The following is a 24,505-nucleotide window of genomic DNA, read 5'->3' on the forward strand; positions in this document are numbered from 1 at the left end:
CAGCCGTGTCCGACTCTGCAACACTGTGGGCTGCAGCATGCCTCTGTCCACGGGATGCGAGAGGGAAGGATGCTGGAGTGGGCTGCCGTTTCCTTCTCCAGGGGATCTTCCTGAACCAGGGATTGAACTCAGGTCTCCTGCCTGGCAGGTAGATTCTTTACCACTGAGCCACCTGGGAAGCCCATCACTGAGTGAGTGTAAGTTAAAACAAACAAAAAGAGGAAGCAGTGGTGTGAACGGCATCCTTCCTCAATGACTCCACCTGGACCCAGCACTCCCAGGGGAATTAGCTCGATAACCAGCATTCCCGCCCGGGTCTGTCACCTGGATTGACAGCGCCTGGTTATTTTTCCAGGAACTGACACTGCCGCAGTCATCGGCAACGTCTCCCAGGACCCCCCCAGAGACCTCCCATCCTGGTGATGGGCTGGCTTTGTGTTTCACTTCTAGCCACAAGGAGCAGGCCACTCACTCCAGCTCAGACTTATCCATTCAGGAAATCTCGGGGACACTCCTCAAGGCCCCTCCTCCCTCACAGGTCTGGTTAGGAATCCCCAGCCTGCAAGATCCCGGCTGGTCCTGACCTGGGCCTGTGCCCACAGTTGTGTTTGCATGAGCAATCTTGCACAGTGAGGGCCCTCCGCACCCAGAGGCAGAGCTGGCTGGCTTGTCAGCTGCTGTCAAGCAGAGGGTCCCCAGGGCCGTGCTTCTCTCTGGGGCCCACAGGTCTCTATCTGAGCCTTCGGCATCCCTGGGGTGAGCCAGGCTCAGGGAACCAGATGGCTTTTTTGATGCTGGTTGCTTCTCTCTGATGCTGGGTCTCCTGTCTTCTGGAAGCATACAGGAAGCCCATATGCCGGATCTGTAAGCTTGCAAGTAAGGAAGAACCCAGATCCTTCACTGTGGCTAATTTGCTCCTGGCACATTTGACATACAAGTCAGAAGCAAGCACGTCTAAACTCTGAAGCCACTCTCCACTGCAGGACATACACCGCTGTGTATAAAACAGACCACCAATAAGGCCCTACTGTAGAGCGCCCGGAACTCTCCTCAGCACTCTGCAAAGACCGATTAGGGAAAAGAATCTGAAAAGCAGGGCATATACGTACGTATAACTGATTCATTTTCCTGTACAAGAGAAACTAGCACATCATAAATCAACTCTACTCCAATAAAAATTAAAAAAAAAATAAATTTAAAAAGAATGCTTATGAGTCAAACCACTGTGCTCACTCTCCCTCAGTGAGTTTAGGAAACCTAAGAACTGCATCACTCTGGCCCAGAAGAGTGCAGCATAAAGCTGAAAAGAAGCCAACGATGTGAAAACCTCACCACAAGACTAATTCTGTGAGGAAGAAAACATGAGACCCTGTTTGGAAACATGCTGAGTTTTCATTTCAGCTAATTCTCATGCTGGAATAAAGGGGCTGAAACTGGTCGCAGAAGGGCCTGAGGAGGACGCCCGGCTCTCCAGACGTGACTGACGGACAGTCAGAGTATGGTCACTGGGGGGCCACTGGCTTCGGAGTCCCCGCCGGGCCACTCACGGGGGCGGCCTGGATGTGTAACCCGGTCCCTCCCTGGTCAGTGTCCCGACAAGTGGCATCGTGTGGCAGCGCTACGTGGGGCAAGCGGGTCGGGTGGGGGCACCGCACTCGGTCTGGGAGCCGCCGGGCTCACCTGTGGGAACTCAGGACCACAGCACAGCCCGCCTCAGCCTCCTTCCTCACCGCTTCCCACAGGTGCCGCTTGGAGCAGGGGTCCATCCCAGAGCTGGGCTCGTCCTGAAGGGGAAAGGACACAGGGTGAGGGGTGGGGGAGAAGGCACGTGGGAATGCGCTCCCCCGGTGCAAGCAGGCAGGCCAGAGGGAAATCCAGTCCCAGGCCAGGCCACGCTCTGTGCTCAGCAGACGCCAGGAGCCCTCAAGTCTGCTGGGCTCCCCTTGGAATCCCGGGGAGGTAGGCCTGCCCTGATGGACCCCAACCTCTTTAAAACACCAGGAGCATCTACCCTAGAAGATATACAAGAGCAGAAAAAGGCTTCATTGATTTCACAGCGTCAAGGACACTGAAGTTTCTTTTAAACCCGAAGCTTTCTCCTTCAATAAACACTCAAGCACTTCTTCTCTGAACCCCTTTAGAGAGAGATGTGTGTAGGCTGCCTGATGCATTTCTGTGCCCTTGCAGTCAGGGAGTACCGAACGTATTTTTCTTTAGAGCTGAGGTCATCAAAGAAACAGAAGGAAAGTGGACAAAAAATGGCACAGAACAGGAAAGCAAACGCTGGGTCTTTCGTGCAAATCACGTGACACGGTGAGTAGTTATAAACCACGTAAGTGGAAGGCATGATTGGCCACCTTCCCCTGAGACAGTCGGAGCACCACCCCACGTTTCCACACAAGGGTCGGCAGGGGGACACTTGTCCTGTCTCTGGGGAGGATGCTGAGCGTGCTTCAGTGCACGTCCTCCACCAGATGCACACACTCACAGTCACCCCCGTCACTAACGCTTCATGTGGAGGATTTCAAGGGTGCCTCCAAGGACTCCAAAAGACACACACTGTCATCAAGGACCATTTCAGATGAGGAGGAAACATGCATAGGACTTGTGAGTCCCCATCCAGATCACTGCGCCCAAGCACAGGAGACCTAGCGAGCTGAGAGTGTGATCGAGGACCAAAGTCCCATCCAATGCAGGATATGTGGGGGCAAGGCTGAGCAGAGGATCCTGCTGAAGGCAGGGAACAGCCCCGCCGGGAACTCTTAAAAAAAGGCAAGCCAGCCTCTCCTCTTGTAAGGAAAAGGTCTTCTACAAACTGCAAAGTCACACAAGTGTAAGCTTTGGTTACCCAGTTTCAGAAGATGCAATTACACAGTCGTCTTTGATTCTGGACCTTGGGAAAAAGTAAGCTTAGGGCAAGTAAGAGGAGAATCCAGCTCAGATTGCAGAAGACACTCCACAGATAATGGGGCCCTATCTCCAACTCAGGTCTTCTGAATCTCCCTTAAGTGCCCCCACTGAAACGCTGCCTCCACTGAACAAACAAGAACAGGCAAAGAAAGGCTCTTTTGTCTCCCATACTGTTCCATGTTCCTCAGATTTCCTTCCAGTGCGAAGCCCTGGGTGGCCCTCTAATGGTTAGAATCCAGTCTATGGCCCACAAATAATGACTTCTTTTCATTATTTAAATGATACTACTCTTAGCTATTTTTGAAATGCAAAACGATTGGCTCTGTTTATTGACAACCAGGCCACCTCTAACTCATGCTTCTATCCAGCCAAACTGGATTAATTTCAGTGCCCATGTCTCAGGTCCACTGTCTGTGCTCTGCTCTCCTGCTGGACGCCCTCCCCTCACCCGAAAGTTCTTCCCTCCCCGTGACCCCGACCCTCAGATTCAGCACAGAGTCCCTACAGCTCTGACCATCATATCTGCAGGAGAAGACTTAAAGCAACAGGCCAGAGGACAGGCATGCTTTGGTTTTCAGATTACAAGCAGGCTCTGGTATTCTTTTAAAATACTGTCTTTAGTGTTAAGATTTTATGGAATCTTCAATTGGATAAATAAAAGGGACTCCAAAGAGTCTGCTTCATCTCAGTAAAATTCCAATGGTATTATAGACTCTGTTTGGAAAATGTTGATTCAGGGCAAAGCATTTATTAGTTCAGAAATGCGACATTGCAAATTTTGAACATCCTCCCTGGAAGACCTCTGATAGATCAAAGCATTTTATCTGGAGACACTGGCATGTCACTGCTCCATCCACTACTCACCAGTAAGAGAAGGTCGGGTTTCCCCAGCAGGGCCAGGGCTGTGGACAGCTTCCTCTTGGTCCCCCCACTGTAGGTGGCCACGGGTTTGTCCACATGGGCTTCTAGATGGAGGCGCCTCACGAGGTCCCCAGCCACCTGGAGGAGAGGAGCTCTCTGTGAGGGCACCCCATTCACCAAGGGCCCCCCACCCTGGCACCTATTTCTGGGCCTGGAGCCCTGCTTCCTCCTGCCCTGCCCACACCCACACTCAGCCCTGCTCCTGAACACCCCCCCCCATGACACAAGGATGCTCGGAATGAACAGGAAGAGCCCCCTGGACAAAGCTGGGTTTTCTGAGCCTATGAGTTACGGAATTGATGGCCAGAACCCTGAGATCTTGGGTTCAGGGAGCAGCAAGGGCCAGCAGCAAGGGGTCCAGCGTGGGTCAGACACACCTCCATGCTGAGGTGAGCAATCACAGGTGAGCCAAACAAGGACAAAGATGGAGCTGATGGGGGTGAAACCCGAGGAGAGGAAGCTTCAGGGGACAGAGAAGCAAAGGGGAGCCCTCAATACGCCAAGAAAGGAAGACTCTTCCCCAGAGAGTGCACACTCAATTCAGTTTAGAGAGAAGAAGAGTGGGTGTCCTGTTTATCCGCAACCACTGAGCACCCTCTAATCAGGTCCAGAGGATGCTGACCGCCTATCACCAGAGCACCTCCAGCCCCCTGGTACATCAGGCAAGTTTACCGCTCCTCTTCCTCCTCCACCTTGCAGCCCATCACACATTTATACCTCCTGGAAGCCCCAGATCCTTTCCTTCCCTCCCAGCAGAAGACAGCTCCCCACCACCAGCTTAGCTGCTTCGCACTCTTTCTGTCTGATTACTGGCTGCACTGGTTCCTCCGGGAGCCAAGACGAAGAAACCTTTGTTTTCAACTATGCATGATTTTTACATGTTGTAAACAATTTTATTTAACTCTTGTGATCCTAGAAGTATTAATATAGATTTGTTTCATTCAATATCATCATGTAACTGAACTGGCCAAGATCGTACCTCAATTCAAACATCAGAGAAGTGGGGAAACCTCTGTAGGACTCGGGATGAGCTAATAAGTGTGTGTTCTAAATAACCCCATAGAGCACAGTTTTAAGCTCATACATACACTTTTTTTTGATAAATGTATAAAAGTTGGGATAGTAATAATAACAGTGGTAATTGCAATGATCAAATATTAAGAACTTCTAAAAAGATTAGGATAATATTTAGGCCACCCAATAAAAACTCCTTAACATAAACTGGGGCTCCCCTGATAACTCAGACAGTAAAAAATCCACCCGCAATGCAGGAGATCTGGGTCAGGAAGATCCCCTGGAAAAGGGAATGGCTACCTACTCCAGTATTCTTTCCTGGAAAATCCCATGAATAGAGGAGCCTGGTGGGCTACAGTCCATGGGGTCACAAAGAGTCGGACAGGACAGAACAAGTACCATTTCCACTTTTCAAGATAAACTGCTCTTTCATTTTATTGGTACAGCCTCAAAATGATCCAGAAAGAATTAAGAGTCTCCATGACTGGTCTAGTTGTGAAACAGTATAAATCAAGGAGGTGAAGACTTCAAGGCCCCAGAGATTCCTGAGGATGGTCTTAAATCCCCTGAGATCTGCCAAAGAATAACATCTTGAAGTCAGTAGTTTGTTCATCTTGGAAATAACATTGTTTTCCCAGATGGGTTTATAGGTACTATCCTTTTCCATAGCTCCATTAAGTATAATAATTTCAATTAACATAAAGTGCCTGTGTGCTAAGTTGCTTCAGCTGTATCCAACTCTTTGCAACCCCATGGACTGCAGCCCACCAGGCGCTTCTGTCCATGGGATTCTCCAGGCAAGAATACTGGAGTGGGTTGCCATGCACTCATCCAAGGGATCTTCCTGACCCATGGATTGAACTCGGATCTCTTATGTCTCTTGCATTGGCAAGTGGGTTCTTTACCACTAGCACCACCTAGGAAGCCCCTAACATAAAGCAAATGAATGAAGTAAAAAGTTGTTCAAACAAAACAAGCGATTCAAGACAGACAGAAGTGTGAAAGGCAGTCCTGTGAGAGGGAGGCAGAGAGATGATGGCTGGAATCAGAGAAGTAAAGACTGTGGTGATTTCTCCCTCGGAGAGGGTCTTCCAGAGAATAAAACCAGTCCCCAAGTAGACATCCACATAGAAAATGAAAGAAGGCAGCCAGGAAGGCTTCCTGGAAGAGGCGGCTCTGTCTGTGAACAGGAGGAAACTGGGAAGGCAGAGTCTGCTGGGAAGCTCACTCCTCCTGGAAGGCAGCGCCACCAGCTGTGGGGCAGAAAAGTGACGCACTGGGAAAATGACCTCAATGGAAGCTGATAAACAGAAAAGTGAAATAAGAGAATCATAAAAGCAGAGCCTGTTGCTATAGAAAAGTGCACTGCAGGATAAGAGAACTTCTGAACAAACCTACCAAACTATTACTGATAATTTTTATGAAATCAGGAAACATGTGTCATGCTTTTCCAATTTCACAAAAGGTTAAGTGTTGCAGCCTTCAAATTCTGGACTGGTTAACCATAGCAAGGAATCCAAAGTATACAGGTATGGACATATTAGTCTGATCCACTTTCAGAATGTCATGTTTTCAGAAAAATAACTGAAATGGTCTAATAAGAAGTGTTTTGTTGCAGTCTATCCTGCACTTAGTAGTCCTGTCAAAATAATGGCAAACGTAATGCCTTAGTCACTGTGGTTGCAAAATACCATCTAAACGCCAAAATGTCAATAGTTAATGGAACCTCTCTCCGCTACTAGCTATTTTCTTGCCATAAATTCTAGAAATTGTACTGCACTTAAAAGCAAGAATTTGGGATTATTCACTTTTATCGCCTCAATCTCTAATCATCTTTAACACATAATGGCACTTCTATAAATATTATTTGAATCAAAATAAGTTGCCCAGAGATTCATACAACCATCCATTTGATTCCAAAGCCAAAATTTTTCCACGAGCTTACGTGTCAATAACCACATTGAAATGTTCCATGAGATTAAAAGATCAAAATGAAGCGTTAAGTAGAAAACGGGAGCAAAGGGCTTAAGGCAGAATGCCTTCCTTCTGATCCTCTATTTCCTTCTGGCCCCTGTCTCTCTTGCCTTATAATTTCTACTTCCTTCTAAGAAAACTTGGAATAGAAGAAAATTTGGGGAGACAAGTGATATCTGTGGAGACGATAAGTAGAAAGATGCAGTAGGGTTTCTCCCTGAAAGGTGTTTGCTGGTATTAATAAAGAAGAGATGGCTAAGGGCCTACCTCATCTAATCAGGGAAAACAAAAATACAGAAACCCCAGCCCTGTCCCACTGGCAGTGTGGTTTGGTGTTTTGAATATGACTCAAACTCTGAAATTTTCTTACATGTGTCTCTAAGAATCCAGACCATGTTATAATCATTTTGTTATAACTTCATGTAAGTTTTTAAAAACTGGATTAACTGAATTCAGGCTCAGACAGGGATACAATCCAAAACCATGCAGTGTGGACAATGGGGGGGGAAAAAAGTTAAATGATTACATCAATCTGCTGAGCCTAAATTCAAGCTGAATGAAGACAGCATCCTTTTCTTACCAAACTGAACTTTTGGAAGGTCACAGAAATGGATGACACAACCATACGTTGGAGACCCCAAGCTGGACAGGCCCAGGTGGGCTCTGACAGGGGACGCTTGTGGGCGGACCCTCCCCGGAGCCAGAGGGGCTCTGCCTCCAGAATCACAGAAGACAGAAGGGCGGGTGTCGTGTGACAGTGGGGACAGGTGAAGAAGAGGGCCCAGTACAGCGCAGACACCAGGAGGGCAGCCTACAGGATCTGGGAGTCCTGAAACCCAGCGCAGCTCCCTAGCAGAGGAGCCCTGACAAAATCTCATGAGGTTTCCACCTCTTCAGCCACCCACGGGGTGTGGAAAATCAGACCGAGCCGTTCGGGGCACTGGAAACTCCGTCTGACCGACCAGCCACCCAAGTGTGCTGAGAACCCACGCTCTGGAGCCAGCTCGTCTGCGCTAAAACAAACCACCCACATCCCAGCCACTGGTTTGGGCGGCTTCCTATCCTGTTCGTGTTCAGTCACTAAGCCGTGTTCGACTCTTTGAGGCTCCGTGGACTGCAGCATACCAGGCTCCTCTGTCCTCTATTTCCCAGACTTTGCTCAAATTTATGTCCGGTGAGTCAGTGATGCTATCTCACCATCTCATCCCACCATTTCTGAAATGAGGAATACACCCTGCGCAGCTCCAATGGTTGCTGTAAAACAGAACAGTGCCTTGCTCACAATAACCGAACCATTGTTTTCTGCTCTTTTATCAAAATCCCTTCTGGTCACGTAGTGATGAGCGCATTGGAACAGACAAGCCTCTTCTATATTTCACATATTTCTAAAATTTACAGGAGAGGGGAATTTGTCATCAGGGGAGCTAATTCCTCTCGGAACACATGTGCTGACATCTTAGACACCTCTGAGCAAGCAGCAATCCTATCTGCAAAATCACTTGCCATTTCATGAAAGAAATGAAGCCAGTTCCTAATTGGCGACCATTAAGATAACTTTTCTCTGTGGAGGCGCTCAGCACTGCGAGCTCGTAAGACAGCTGAGGATCAGAAGCGATTGCTCTGGAAGTCAGCAAGCTTCACTCTCTTAACAAGAATGCTTTCAAAGGGCGTGCTTCCCCCTGGGACAACAGAGGAGCTAGCTTAGAGCACTCGCCAAGCATCCACCTCTTTAATCAGAAACCAGCCAGGGGAGCTGGCAGAGATGAACACCCATTAAAGGCTAAGCCAGCGACTAGCCCTGGATGTCAAGAGCTGCTTAAACTGTGGTGAGCAGGGTCCTTTGGGCGGACACGTGTCTTTGCCTTATTGAGATGGGAGGTGGGTGAGTGGACTAGCACCCCTCTAGGGACATGGAGAGATTGCATCCTGGTTTCACTCAGAGGCACAGAGCATAAATAAGAAAGGAAGGCTGTGGCACGGCACGGCAGCAGAGAATGAATTTTCATGGGCCAGTGAAGGCGACGGCTGTGGGTTTGTCTCCTGGGAACCCCATGATTGCTCCTTCTCCTGCAGAAGCTCATTGAAAATGCATCCCACACGCCCCTTATTTCTGCTCCAACTTCAGAGTCTAGACAGGCAAGCAGCACCCCGCACCCTCCACAGTGAGGTGCAGAGGAGGTAAAACCACTCCCCGAGCACCTGTCGGTCTGAGGCCGCCCCCTGGCCTGAGCTGTCAGTCTAGACTCTCAGCTCCGCCTCGCTGGCCGCAGCTGGAAGCAGACAGAGGGCTGCTGCTTCTGGTTCTCTCAGGGGCACCCACTCCCTCAACCCCGGAAGGGAAGGGGGACTCTGTGGCTCCCCACACACATCTGCCCCCCTGGGCCCCCAGAAAGGAGATGCAGAACCCTCCAGCAAGGAGCCCAGGCATGTGGCTGGCAGCCCGCCCAACAGGAAGTCATCCTTTCCATCCACCCACCAAATCCACAGATGAGCTAAGTCCTTCTCCACAGGCCCTGGGGATCCAAATCTATGCTATTTGCTCTCCAATATAAATTAACAGCCCACTAAAAGTAAAAGATGCTTGGTGGGGGAGGGGGTCCTATAGGAAACAAGACTGCAGATGGCTGTGGGCTTTCACTCCTACCCACGGCTTCTTCTCTGGGCAGGGACCTATTCTAAATATACATCATGAATGTAACACAGACATATTTGTGTTTACTGCAGTGTGACAATATTGGAAATATATTTCAGGGACACTTCATCTGAAACTGCGGATCCTCATCACGGGGTGAGAGAGCTCGCCTGGGACCCGAGGTGTTGCCACGCACTCCTCTGCTGGTCCCTCCTTCCGGAAGCCCTAGGAGGCTCTTACCTTGGGGATGGACTGCTTTGGAATCCCATGGAGGCAGCAGTAGTACTGCAGGTGCTCCCAGCCCGTCAGGAGCTCGTCCAGGGCGTCCTGCTGCGGACAGTAGCCAACGCGGATGCCGGCCGCACCAGCAAGAGACAGAGTCACGTCCTCTCTGCCAAGAGAAGCAGCAGCATACAGAAAATCCACTTCCCAGACACACATCACCCGTTCCTTAAATCTGGCTCATCAATCACAAGTCTGCTGCAGTTTGTGCTGTGTACTAAGTGCATGCTAAGTCACCTCAGGCATGCCCAACTCTGTGACCCTATGGACTGCAGGCCCTCCAGGCTCCTCTGTCCATGGGATTCTCCAGGCAAGAATACTGGAGAGGGTTGCCAAGCCCTCCTCCAGGGGATCTTCCTGACCCAGGGATCAAACCCACGTCCTTATGTCTTCTGCACTGACAGGCATGCTCTTTACCACTAGCACCACCTGGGAAGCCCTGTTGCAGTTTGTTTAATGCAATTAGTTAACTTAGTAAAATGGGTTCAATGAACTAGCAGTCCATGTGTGGGTAGGACAGACCTAGCTCTAACACCACAAATGCTCTGAATGTCAAAGAACAGGCGTAAGGCATAGAGCTTCCCAGCATTATCTGGCTGCACACAGTGTTTTGTTTGTGACCTCCAAGAGTCTGTTTCCCCAGTCCTATGGAACATCTGTAATCAAGTCCCACTGGACTCCAAAGTCAAATTCCCTGGGGGGTTGGCAACAATGGCTATTCCTCCATAAATGGCCATCACAGCTATTATTCCCCCAACCAAAACAACTTGTATGAACATCTAATAAATCCATGGTGAGGCTATCATTCAATATCAGATTTTTAAAAAATCACTTTTATGATAGCAATAATATATATATCTGATTGAACATACAGAAAAATAGAGATCTAAAAGAAAAACTCATGGTCTCAGTCCTCAGTTAATGTCTACCATTAATAGTAATGTCTACCATTAATATTCTGTTAATTCTTTAAGTGTAGCAATGCTCCATGAGTACATGCTGAGGATTATACAAAATTGTACTTACTTAATGGAAAAGAGCTTCTGTTTTATTTTTATTTTATTATTAATAGATATTCATCATGGACATTTTTACATTACTCAAATGTGATCACATTTAACATGAAACACTGACATCTTTCTTTGCATTTTTACATAGATAGAATCATAAAGTCTATAAATTTTCCTGAGAACACTTCAGAAAGGAAAATTTACAGCTTCAAAATGAAACGTTATGTAAAGAAAAACTTGCTGAGAAATCATGACTACTACAGAAGCTATTATGAGCATCTTTCATTAAAAAAAAAGTGAATCTAGTCATTCAATGACTAAAAAAGCAAAATGGCTGTCTGAAGAGGCCTTACAAATAGCTGTGATAAGAAGAGAAGCCAAAAGCAAAGGAGAAAAGGAAAGATATCCCCATTTGAATGCAGAGTTCCAAAGAATAGCAAGGAGAGATAAGAAAGCCTTCCTCAGTGATCAGTGCAAAAAAATAGAGGAAAACAACAGAATGGGAAAGACTAGAGATCTCTTCAAGAAAGTTAGAGATACCAAGGGAACATATCATGCAAAGATGGGCTCAATAAAGGACAGAAATGGTAGGGACCTAATAAAAGCAGAAGATATTAAGAAGAGGTGGCAAGAATACACAGAAGAACCATACAGAAAAGATCTTCACAACCCAGATAATCACAATTACGTGACCACTCACCTGCAGCCAGACATCCTGGAATGTGAAGTCAAGTGGGCCTTAGGAAGGATCACTACGAACAAAGCTAGTGAAAGAGATGAAATGCAAGTTGAGCTATTTCTAATCCTGAAAGATGATGCTGTGAAAGTGCTGCACTCAATATGCCAGCAAATTTGGACAACTCAGCAGTGACCACAGGACTGGAAAAGGTCAGTTTTCATTCCAATCCCAAAGAAAGGCAATGCCAAAGAATGCTCAAACTACTGCACAATTGCACTCATCTCATACGCTAGTAAAGTAATGCTCAGAATTCTCCAAGCCAGGCTTCAGCAATACGTGAACCGTGAACTTCCAAGCTGGTTTTAGAAAAGGCAGAGGAACCAGAGATCAAATTGCCAACATCCGCTGGCTCATCAAAAAAGCAAGAGAGTTCCAGAAAAACATCTATTTCTGCTTTACCTACTATGCCAATGCCTTTGACTGCTGTGGAAAATTCTGAAATGGATGGGAATAGGCAGACCACTTGATCTGCCTCTTGAGAAATCTGTATGCAGGTCAGGAAGCAAGTTAGAACTAGACATGGAACAACAGACTGGTTCAAAATAGAAAAAAGAGTATGTCAGGGCTGCATATTGTCACCCTGCTTATTTAACTTATATGCAGAGTACATCATGAGAAACACTGGGCTGGAGGAAGCACAAGCTGGAATCAAGATTGCTGGGAGAAATATCAATAACCTCAGATACGCAGATGACACCACCCTTATGGCAGAGTGAAGAAGAACTAAAGAGCCTCTTGATGAAAGTGAAAGAGGAGAGTGAAAGAGTTGGCTTAAATCTCAACATTCAGAAATCAAAGATCGTGGCATCCAGTCCCATCACTTCATGGCAAATAGATGGAGGAACAGTGGAAACAGTGGCTGGCTTTATTTTGGGGGGCTCCAAAATCACTGCAGATGGTGAATGCAGCCATGAAATTAAAGATGCTTACTGCTTGGAAGGAAAGTTATGACCAATCTAGACAGCATATTAAAAAGCAGAGACATTACTTTGCCAACAAAGGTCCGTCTAGTCAAGGCTATGGTTTTTCCAGTGGTCATGTATGGATGTGAGAGTTGGACTATAAAGAAAGCTGAATGCAAAAGAATTGATGCTTTTGAACTGTGGTGTTGGAGAAGACTCTTGAGAATCCCTTGGACTACAAGGAGATCCAATCAGTCCATTCTAAAGGAGATCAGTCCTGGGTGTTCACTGAAAGGATGGATGTTAAAGCTGAAACTCCAATACTTTGGCCATCTGATGAGAAGAACTGACTCTTTGGAAAAGACCCTGATGCTGGGAAAGATTGAAGGCAAGAGAAGAAGGGAATGACAGAGGATGAGATATTGGATGGCATCACTGACTCAATGGACATGAGTTTGAGTAAACTCCAGGAGTGAGTGATGGACAGGGAGGCCTGGCGTGCTCCAGTCCATGGGGTCACAAAGAGTCAGACACAACTCTTTGCAGCAACTGAACTGAACTGACTGAATGTTTTAATCTGTATTTAAGTGGTACAAGTACCTGGTAATAAGTAAACAATGCAAGAAAATTTGGTTTTGAGTAAAATTTTGTGTAAAATTTTATGTTTCCCATTTCATTTTGCTTTTGTTCCTAATCTTGTAAGCCTTAATCCATCAAACAGTTTTTCCCTAAATTTCAAATAGCAAAAGTTTATTTCAGCCTGATTTTTGCTACTCTTTAGAAAATATGTTCATCTGTTCAATCACTCTTAGGAACTTTCTTTATCAGTGTATTTAAGAGATTTCATAAGACATATAGTAGTGTGCATCTTTTTCAACAAATTTACTAGCATATTAGAATTTTTTATTTCAATACGCAACATCAGGTTTTATTTTGAACCACTGCCTCTGAAAAAATTTCACTCAAAAACTTTTTTCTATCCTCTTTTTTATTTTTCATGGTGGTAAAAAACATAATACAAAACTTATCATTTTAGCCATTTTACATTTTAAGTATAAAATTTAGTGGAATATTAAAAGCATTCTATGCAATCATAATTACTATTAACATCTAGTTCTAGAAATTTCCAATATCCTCAAAGGTAACCTCATAATTCTTGGTATATTTAAAATAAAAGAAAACAGAAACCTTAATCAGAGTTAGTCAAGGTGGCTCAGATAGCAAGACATCTGTCTGCAATGTGGGAGACCCGGCTCGATCACTGGGTTGGAAAGATCCCCTGGAGAAGGGAATGGCTACTCACTCCAGTATTCTTGCCTGGAGAATCCCATAGACAGAGGAGCCTGGTGGGCTACAGTCCATGGGGTCACAGAATCAGATATGACTAAGTGACTAACATACATAGGAGACCAGCAGGGGGAGCTCTCAAGCCCTGTGACAGCGGCCGAGCCCACTGGGAGAAGAAAGACTCTCTTCCCACCTGGACTCAGCCAATGGAAAGTCAGCTGTAGGCTCCTTGTTACTGCCCCACCCACCCTCCCTTCCACTCTATAAAAGCTTTCTTTTCTGCATCTTCACAGGGGGACTTGCCAATGCACTGCCATGGTTGCAGACCCCAGATTATAAGTTCTTTGATGATCCCCAAAACCCACCCTTGCTGGAAAAATAATCAGCAGTCTATTTGTTTTAGATCAACATGCATGTATGAGTCATGTCTCATTTCCCTGTCCCTTCAGCCCCCCACCTTCTTTTTTAATCACCATTTTCCATTTTGTAGATGTTAAAGCTAAACCCTGCAAGGCACCGCTGCCTTGAACTGACTACAGAACCAGTTCTAACACCTTTATGTGGCCCATACAAGTCTGCCATTGTTTTCATTCTTTAACACTTTCACACAGAGATAAAATGACAATATCAAAAAAGAAGAGAGGAGGTAATTACTTTTTTAACTAATAGGTTTAATTTTTAGAGTGGTTGAGGTTTATGGGAAAGTGGGATAGAAAGTACAGGAGGATGAAGGAGGTCACCTAGAATCACCCCCCTCCCATCATTATCTTCATTGCTATGGCACATTGGTTAAAACTGACTGACACTCCTGTTAACAAATGCCCACAATCCACACTGGGGTTTGCATTTTGCATTGAGCATGCTGTGGGTTTTGTCAGAGTCATGATGTCAGGTACCCACAGAAGCACCCAGGTCAGTCTCACTGCCCTAAAGTCTCTGCACTCTGCCTGTTCACCCCTCCGTCCCTCTTCCCTGGAAACCACTGATCTTTTACTGTCTCCATAGCTCTGACTCTTACAGATCACCATATAGTTGAAATTACACCAAAATATAGTCCTTCCAGATGGGCTTGTTTTACTTAGTAATATGCATTTAAGTTTCTTCCATATCTTTTCATAGTTTAATACTGAACTGTACTCCTAAAAATTGTCACGATGGTGAAGTTTATGCTGTGTGTGTTTTACAAGTTTTTAAAAGATATAGTATGCAAATGGTATCCAAAAGCATTTTGGAGTGGCTATACTAGCATCAGACCAAAGAAATTGTAGTATAAAACTTGACAGACACACAGAAAAACACATAATAATAAAAGCATCAATTCCTTGGGAACACGTAACAAATATTAACATGTTTTTACCTTAGAACAGAGCCCCAGAATACATGAGGAAAAACTGAAAGAAGAATAAACAATTTAACAATAAAAGTTGGGATCTTCAGTATATCACATCTGATAATGGATAGAAAAATCAGACAGAAAAATCAAGAAGGAAACAGAGAACCTGAACAACGCTATAACCAACTGGACCGAGAGACGTTTATAGAATCCCTCACCCACGGCAGCAGATGGATGTTCCTTTCTGATGCTCTGAAAACACTGTCCAGATAGAATATTTGTGAGCTTACGAAAAAAATATCAATAAATTTTAAAGGATTGAAATCATGGAATATATGCTTTCTGACTACAATAGAATGAAATTAGAAATAAAGAAGGAAATTTGAGAGGACCACAAATATATAAAATTTAAATGACATGCTCCCAAGAAAACGATATTCCAAAGAAAGAACTTTATGCCAAAGAAATAAAACTATAAAATATTATGAGATGACTAAATTAAATATAAAACATATAAACATTTATGAGATTCATCTAAAGAAGTACATATAGGGAAAGAAATAGTTGTAATATATATATTAAAGAAAGTCACTGTCAAAACAATAACCTAACATTCCCAATAAGAAATTAGAAAAATTACAGTAAGCTAAGTCTAAAGCAATCTGAAAGGAAAAAATAAAAGCACAACAAAAATGAAAATGAAAGAAAATATGAAAAATAATAGGGAAAATCAACAAAACAAAATGTTGGTTCTTTGAAAAAATACAACAGGATTCACAGGCTAGACTGACCAAAGAAAAAGGAGAGAAGATTCAAATTATTGAAATCAAAATTAAAGAGGAGACATTAGTATTAAACTAAAGAAGAGGCATTAGTATTAAACTTACAAAAACAGAAAAATGTATAAGGGAATATTGTAAATACTGTATGGCAAAAAATTAGATCCATACCTCACCCATATGTAAAAATTAACTCACAATTGAAAAAAAAACTTCAAAAATTATGAAACCCCTAGAAGGAAACATATGCCTGAATCTTCTTGATCGTGAAGAAAGCAATGATTCCTAGATATGACACAAAAAGGATAAGCAACAATAGAAAAGGCAGCATCTATCCAGACTCTACTAAAAAAAAAAAACTGTTAGAATGAATCACCAAATTCAGTAAAACTTCAGGATTCAAAATTAGTTTGTAATATATGAATTCTTTAAGCAGATAAGAGAAATCTTTCCACAGTATATACTGTATATCAAGTCATCACCATATGCACTTTAAACATCTTAAAATTTTATCAAAATTTATTTTTTTGTTTCAAAACACTATCAAGAATATAAAAAATAACCCATGCAACTGGAGAAAGTTTTTGTAAATCATATATCTAATAATGGACTGACTCTAGAATGTAAACAACTCATACAACTCAATAATAAAAAAAAAAAAGTGACCCAATTTGAAAGATGTTCAAAGGATCTGAATGTATATTTCTTCAAAGAAGATGTACAAATAACCAATACGCATAGAAAAAATTGTCAGCATCATTAGTCATTAGAGAAACACAAGTGAAAGCCATAATAATATATAGTTCACATCCCATGGGATGGCTATAATAAAAAACAAGAAACATGGTAAATACTGGTGAAGATGTAGAGAAATTGGAACCCTCATATATGACTACCAGAAATGGTGAAGCTACTTTGGAAAACAGTTTGGCAGTTCCTCAAATGCTATGCTTAAATACCTAGCTATATAACCCAGTATTCCACTTCTGGTTATACACTCAATAGATCTGAATACCTATGTCTGATAAAATATGTACATTAATGTTCACAGAAGCTTACTCATAAAAGCAAAACAAGTAGAGAACTAAATGTCCTTCAACTGATGAATGGATAAACAAAATCTGATAGATTCACGCCACTAAGTACTGTTGTCATAAAAAGGAGTAAAGGACAAACACAGGCTACAACGCAAATGAACCCTGGAAACACGCCAGGCGAAAGCAGCTAACACAAAAGGCCACATACTGCGTGACTCCATTTACACAGGCGTCTGTAACAGGCAAATCCACAGAGACAGAGAGGAGACTGGGACCTGCCAAAGGGGGGAGGGACAGCAGGGAACGGCTACTTGACAATGGGGATTTCCCCGGCAGTCCAGCGGTTAAGACTCCACCCTTCTACTTCAGGGGGCACAGGTTTGATTCCTAGTGGGGGAAATAAGAGCCTGTATGCCAAGCAGCATGGCCCAGAAAAAAGTGATGAAAGTGATATGGAATTAGTAGAAACAGTTGCATAACTTTGTGAATTACTAAAAACCACCGAATTTCTACACTTAAAAGTGTGAATTTTATGGTATATGAATCATATAGCAAAACAGTTTGTCAGTATCCACAAGGGCTGAAAACGCACCTGCTCCATGCGAATAGCCCTGTTTCTTACTATGTATACAACTGGAATGCCTTATATGTTCCCCAACAAATGCAATGCTGTGAAGAGCTGACTCACTGAAAAAGACCCTGATGCTGGGAAAGATCGAGGGCAGGAGGAGAAGGTGGTGACAGGATGAGACGGCTGGATGGCATCACGGACTCAATGGACATGGGTTTGAGCAAACTCTGGGAGACGGTGAAGGACAGGGAAGCCGGGCATGCTGCAGTCTATGAGGCCACAAAGAGCTGGACATGACTGAGCAACTCAATGACAATAAATGCTCACAACACATCTCTGCCAATATTAACCAAGTGAACTACTGCAACACATTCGTGAGATGGATGCATCTCACAAATAAAACACTGCCGGAAAGAAGCCACTCACCAAAGCATACACTGGATGACTTCATTTCTATAAAGTTTACAAACAAAAGAACCATAATCTAGGGTGATAAAAGTCAGAATATTGCTTTAGTTTAGATGAGGGCTCTTGACTGAGTTCATGACAGTGGTTTCTCGGTCCTGGCAAAGGTTAATTTCTTGCTTATGTGCTTATCTGGGTGGGCTAACCTTATGAAAACCCACCAAGCCTTATACACTGACAAGTCCTAGGTGTTACATATCTCAATGCAAAGTTTCCATTTCAAAAACTGTTGTGCATATTTAATTTATAAGTCCCTGCTGGCTCAGACAGTAAAGAATCCACCTGCAATGCGGGAGAACTGGGTCCAATGCCTGGGTTGGGAAGATCCCAGCCCAGGAGTTGGGAGTCGGGCATGGCAAGCCATGCCAGTGCTCTTGCCTGGAGAACCCCACGGACAGAGGAGCCTGGTGGGCTGCAGTCCACGGGGTTGCAGACAGTTGGACGTGACTGAGTGACTAAGCACAGCACACAACACAAGTTTTAGTGTTTAAGAAGCGAACTGAAGTCAAAGTTGCTCAGTCGTGTCCGACTCTTTGCAACCCCATGGTCTACACAGACCATGGAATTCTCCAGGCCAGAATACTGGAGTGGGTAGCCTTTCCCTTATCCAGGGGATCCTCCCAACCCAGGGATTGAACCCAGGTCGCCAACATTGCAGGCGGATTCTTTACCAGCTGAGCCACAAGGGAAGCCCAAGAATACTGGAGTGGGTTCAGTTCAGTTCAGTTCAGTTGCTCAGTCGTGTCCAACTCTTTGTGACCATATGGACTGCAGCATGCCAGGCCTCCCTGTCCATCACCAACTCCCAGAGTCTACTCAAACTCAGGTCCATTGAGTCAGTGATGTCATCCAACCATCTCATCCTCTGTCTTCTCCTTCTCCCGCCTTCAATCTTTCCCAGGATCAGGGTCTTTTCCAATGAGTCAGTTCTTCACATCAGGTAGCCAAAGTATTGGAGTTTCAGCTTCAGCATCAGTCCTTCCAATGAATAATCAGGATTGATTTCCTTTAGGATGGACTGGTTGGATCTCCTTGCAGCCCAAGGGACTCTCAAGAGTCTTCCCCAACACCACAGTTCAAAAGCATCAATTCTTTGGCATTCAAGCTTTCTTTATAGTACAACTCTCACATCCATACATGACTACTGGAAAAATCATAGCTTTGACTAGACGGACCTACGTCAATAAAGTAATGTCTCTGCTTTTTAATATGCTGTCTAGGTTGGTCATAGCTTTTCTTCGAAGGATCATGGCTGCAGTCACCATCTGCAGTGATTCTGGAGCCCCCCAAAATAAAGTCTGTTACTGTTTCCACTGTTTCCCCATCTATCTGCCATGAAGTGATGGGACCAGATGTCATGATCTTAGTTTTCTGAATGTTGAGCTTTAAGCCAACGTTTTCACTCTCCTCTTTCACTTTCATCAAGAGGCTCTTTAGTTCTTCTTTGCTTTCTGCTATAAGGGTGGTGTCATCTGCATATCTGTAGCCTATCCCTTCTCCAGCAGATCGTCCCAATCCAGGAATCTTACCTTAAATTCTGCAGGAGTTAAGTTTTCATGGTTTCCTGTAACAACTTTCCCCATCTCAAGTCTTTGACAATTTAACAATACGAAGCTTGTATGAATTTAAACATTCTAACCATCTAAAGAGATGGAATAGCTTTTTAAATTACCTTTTTCAATATTCAGTGGGCTCAGGACTTTCTGCCCACACCCTGCCTGTGACCCTGCAGTTGGTATCTTTGAATTTGGGAAAGTGGAAGTGTTAGTCACTCAGTCATGTCTGACTCTTTGAGACCCTCTGGACTGTAACCTACCAGGTTCCTAGTCCATGGGATTCTCCAGGTAAGACTACTGGAGTGGGTTGCCATGCCCTCCTCCAGGGGATCTTCCTGACCCAGGAATTGAATTCATGTCTCTTATGTCTACTGCACTGGCAGGTGGGTTCTTTACCACTAGTGCCAGTGTTGGTATCTCTGAACTTGGGAAGAGGTGAACAATTGAGAGCAGGTGAGTGATGGTGGGCTGGGGAGGCAGGGGTCCAGCCATGGAAAGAGTCTGGTCCTTTTTCTTTTCAGACTTACTTGTTACTTAGCCCAGTGACTGCTGCCTAATCTCTAGTCACACAGGACTGATAGTTTTTAACTAAGGACAAGATTTCACAATGGAGTGAGAAAAAGCACTTTCACCCTCTCCGTTTGGAGCAGGGCATCTTCTGCCTGCTATGCTATTAAAATGCTTGCATTTGCTCTGAGAGAGAAGGAATCACTTCCCTGCTCACATCTGGCAAAGGATGTTCATCAGTTCTACAGTTTTTATTATGAATTGGCATTCATCCCTCTGGGGCTCCTGAACCACAGTGGAGCTAGATACTCAAACAGCATTGAAGACACATGAAGTCAAAGCATGTCGAGGTTTCCCTAGCTCTATTTCATTAGCTTAAATACCTCCTGCTCTGTAACTAGAAAACATTTTTTATCAAAATTTGGGGGGAAATAAGGGCCTCGAAGAGATCAACCTGACACCTCAAGTTCAGCTTGAACATAACTCACTTTCAATGACATCAAGTTATAAACCAGAGACAGAGTGGGCACAGCCTTGTGAAAACATACATCTATACCACTTTTTCGGGCTTCCCAGGTCATGCTAGTGGTAAAGAAGCCACCTGCCAATGCAGGAGACATAAGAGATGCAGGTTTGATCCCTGGGTCAGAAAGATCCCCTGGAGGAGGGCATGGAAACCCACTCCAGTATTTCTTGCCTGGAGAATCCCATGGACAGAGGAGCCTGATGGGCTACTGTCCACTGGGTCACAAAGAATTCAACATGACTGAAGCGACTTAGCATGCATGCACATACCATTTTCCTAGATTCAACGGCTGGATCTCATATGCAAAGCAGAAACAGAGATACGAATGTGGAAAGCAAACATATGAATGTCAAGGGGGGAAGTGGGGATTGGATGAACTGAGAGATGGGATTGGCATATATACACTACTGATACTATGCATGAAATGGATAACCAATGAGAACCTGCCATGTGGCTCAAGGAACCCCACTCAATGCTCTGTGGCAACCTGAATGGAAAGGAAATCCAAAAAAGAGGGGACACGTATACGCAGAGCTGATTCACTTCTCTGTACAGGAGACACTAACCCAGCACTGCAAAGCAGCTAGACCCCAATAAAAGCTACTTTTAAAAAAAAGAAAAAAACACCCTGAATGTACAAAAGGGCATCATGTGACAACGAAGCTATGGAGTAAGGCCAGAGTACAGGACCAAACCAGAGTTCACTCTAGCTGACCTAAAAGAAGATGAACCTGCGGATATTAATCTCCCAACTCATCTCTGAGTGATGCCAACCAAACATTTTCCAAATCAAAATCACTGTCAGTCACATCTATGTGCTATTGGAAAATGCTCACATCTATTTTTCAGTTTCCACATACTTGCATTTCAGTTATCTCAAACTAGTAAGGAAGGTCATAACACTGTATGCTTTATGCTCTCGTGCCGATAGGAAAGGCAAGGCATTTTTCAGTTGAAGGTCTGACATAAGAATGAACTTTTAGTGGCTTTTACCACGATGCATGCTGACTAGGCTATTTTTCTCTTTATTTAATAACAGGGCACGAAATTCTGAAAATTAAATAAAATGTCTGGAGCATCCTGAGAGGTCTTTACCAAACCAGTGGTTTAATGTTGGAAAAGGTTTTACCAAGGTTTCACTTTTCACTTCAGTCAGTTAATTTTCTTTGTATTATCAGCAGTTTGTAAGCTGCCAAAATAGGTCAAAAAGAGCCAAGAAAGAACTGTTTGGTGGCCCTGGTTTGATTGCTTTCCCGTCAGTATTTTATACCTGTTTGCCCTCAAAATGCTTGATGTTTTGCTGACACCGTCCACATTTCACTGCAAGGTTACCCACTGATTTACCCCCACTCTGCCATCAAGAGAGTGCAGGGCTGTCTCCACACATGATTCCTGAGCAACTGGACTGAGACAGTCTCACCGACTCCTGGACGTGAGCCCCGTGTCAGGAGAAACCCCTGAGCCTGAGAACAAACTCAACGACCGGATTTCCCGGAGCTGAACCCCCATGTCAGGAGAAACCCTGAGCCCAAGAACAAACTCAAAGACTGGATTTCTGGGAGCTGAACCCCCATATCAGGAGAAACCCTGAGCCCAAGAACAAACTCAACAACCGGATTTCCGGGAGCTGAACCCCCATGATGACTTGATGTGGTTTTAGAGTGAACATGACACTGACATGTTGCTTTGTTTCTTCAATGGGAATCAGTAACATGTTTTAGTGCCTTCTCTGAAGACAGAATAAATTCATTCCCCTGGTTCACACATGAACACACAGACACACATAAACACACACACTGACACAGAGACACACACACACATAAACACACAGACACACCACACACACCACACATGTTCTACCGTCTACTACAAGTAGAGCTCTCTGAGGTCCTTCAGATCAATATTTAAACACAAGCACACCTGCAACATTCAGAGAACATGGTCACTCTTTTAGGGAGTACTTAAGCTATGACCTGTATTTATTTTTATTATGTCTTTGCAACTGATAAAGGGAGAAGCCAGCAACCTGATTAAGTAATGTCCTTTCAAAACAGTAAAATGATACCCAATCATATTTTTCTTTGGCTGAGATTTTGCCTTCCTGCCCAAGACAACACTACAAGCTTCTGGCAATAAAGTGGCTCATTGACTTAGATACATTGCTGGTGCACAAGTGTCCAATCTAGGCATTTACTCCAGGAAAGATGAAGTGAATGCATTCAAGACTTGTTCCCAAAGAACAAACACTGGGATTCTACCTGTTTCCTGCTGCACTGTCACGAGACTGCCCGTTGAATACTTCCTCACTTGATGTAAGACATCAAATGAGATGTGCTGGTCCACCTGGGAAACCACTTGAGACCAGCATGTCCTCAGCATCACTTCAGCATACACACTCCTCCTCAGGTCAGGGTTAAAGGTTAAATACATCATCGGTGCGCTCACAGAGTCAGGACAGTAAGCCTGAGTGTTACTGGTTCACAGGATAATTGTAATATATCTTGCATATATTTGTACCTATGTGGGCTCAAATTATATTAAATGTACTATGAGTAGAAATAGAATATCTATTTCTGACTATAATAGATATTGTCAGGAAGAGTGTTTTTTTTTTCTTTAAATAGTTTAAATTATTCTAACAGTGGGTATCTCTGTTTAAAATTATACAAGGCTAAAAAAATTTGACATTTTGATTCCACCTTGACTCAGTACTAATGGAATGCTAGATTTCTAATTAAAAAGAACAGATATGAAACGAACAACAAAGATTTACTGTACAGCACAGGGAACTATGGCCAGTATCTTGAAATAAATAACCTATACTGGAAAATAATCTGAAAAATAATATTTGTGTGTATCTACAACTGAATCACCTTGCTGTGTCCCTGCAACACTGCACATCAACTGTACTCCAATCATATATATATATATAAAGAAAAAATAGAGTTTTATAATGAATCTTCATATAAAGAAATACTAAAACACCAGGACATTCATAAAAAAAAATGACAAATTGGGAATGTTTGTATGCTCTGAAAGAAAGAAAAAAGTGAAAGTGAAGTTGCTCAGTCGTGTCTGACTCTTTGCGACCCCGTGGACTGTAGCCCACCAGGCTCCTCTGTCCATGGGATTCTCCAGCCAAGAATACTGGAGTGGGTTGCCATTTCCTTCTCCAGGGGATTCCTTCTCCAGGGGATCTTCCCAACCCAGGGATCGAACCCAGGTCTCCGCAATTGCAGGCAGACGCTTTAACCTCTGAGCCACCAGGAAAGCCCTATTTCTCTACCTACCTATTTAATATTTGGAACATTTAAGCAGGGACAGGCAAAGGTGCTATGGTTTTTATTTTCTCAATGTGAGACTTTAAAATAATTCCTACATTAGAAGTGTAAGTTATTTTACTATGTCATGTGTCAAAATCTACTGAGTCTCATAAAAATAACAAGCTGCAAATAATACTATTAGCAAAATAACTTCATTTTTAGTGCTAATAAGCTGTTGATAAACAGTAGACATAAGATGGTAATGCCTCAATTTTATGGCATTCTTTAAAGTTTTTCGAGTCTCAGAAACTCTAACATATTTTCTTCAATTAAAAGAAAAAACACTCTGGAAAACTCAAGGTTGTTATTTTACAAGTTTAGAGGTCAGAGAAAAAAGCTAATATATGAGTTATACTGTTTCACGTGGAGACGCCGGTAAAGCTCTGACAACCGAGTCACACCAAAGTCTCTGCTTTTCTCCCATTCTCACTCCCACATCAGGATGCCATGTTCACCACCCCCCGCTCAAAAAATGCTAGAGGTGAAAAGTGAAAGGAGAAAATTCATTAAAAAAAAAAAAGAAAAGAGAGGGTGATGTCTGAAATTGGGAATGTATGGACTTTGCTATTGTTTATACTGAGGAGATAATAGTCTCTATAAAGTAAAAAATTAAGCATTATATACAATTATATTTGTAGAAGAAACCAGAGACTCTGAACACAGTCTGAAAACCCTCAAAATTGTCGGAAGAAATGTGAAGCATGCAGAAAATAAAAAAGGAACGCTCAACAGAAACA

General features: G+C 43.8%; 1 protein-coding gene across 2 annotated transcripts in view; it reads right to left on the reverse strand.

Moving 5' to 3' along the window:
- ABCA13 (ATP binding cassette subfamily A member 13) overlaps positions 1-24,505 on the reverse strand; it is a 379,106-nt gene that overhangs the window by 33,197 nt on the left and 321,404 nt on the right. For both annotated transcript variants that reach the window (XM_043873351.1, XM_043873352.1), the window contains 3 exons: positions 9,692-9,842; positions 3,775-3,909; positions 1,681-1,784 (listed from right to left, as the gene is read on the reverse strand). In XM_043873351.1, the coding sequence (XP_043729286.1) occupies positions 1,681-1,784; positions 3,775-3,909; positions 9,692-9,842 (390 nt within the window). The remainder of the gene's footprint in view (positions 1-1,680; positions 1,785-3,774; positions 3,910-9,691; positions 9,843-24,505) is intronic.

The sequence above is a fragment of the Cervus elaphus genome, chromosome 18 (genome assembly GCF_910594005.1).
Source record: "Cervus elaphus chromosome 18, mCerEla1.1, whole genome shotgun sequence".
NCBI classification, from domain to species: domain Eukaryota; kingdom Metazoa; phylum Chordata; class Mammalia; order Artiodactyla; family Cervidae; genus Cervus; species Cervus elaphus.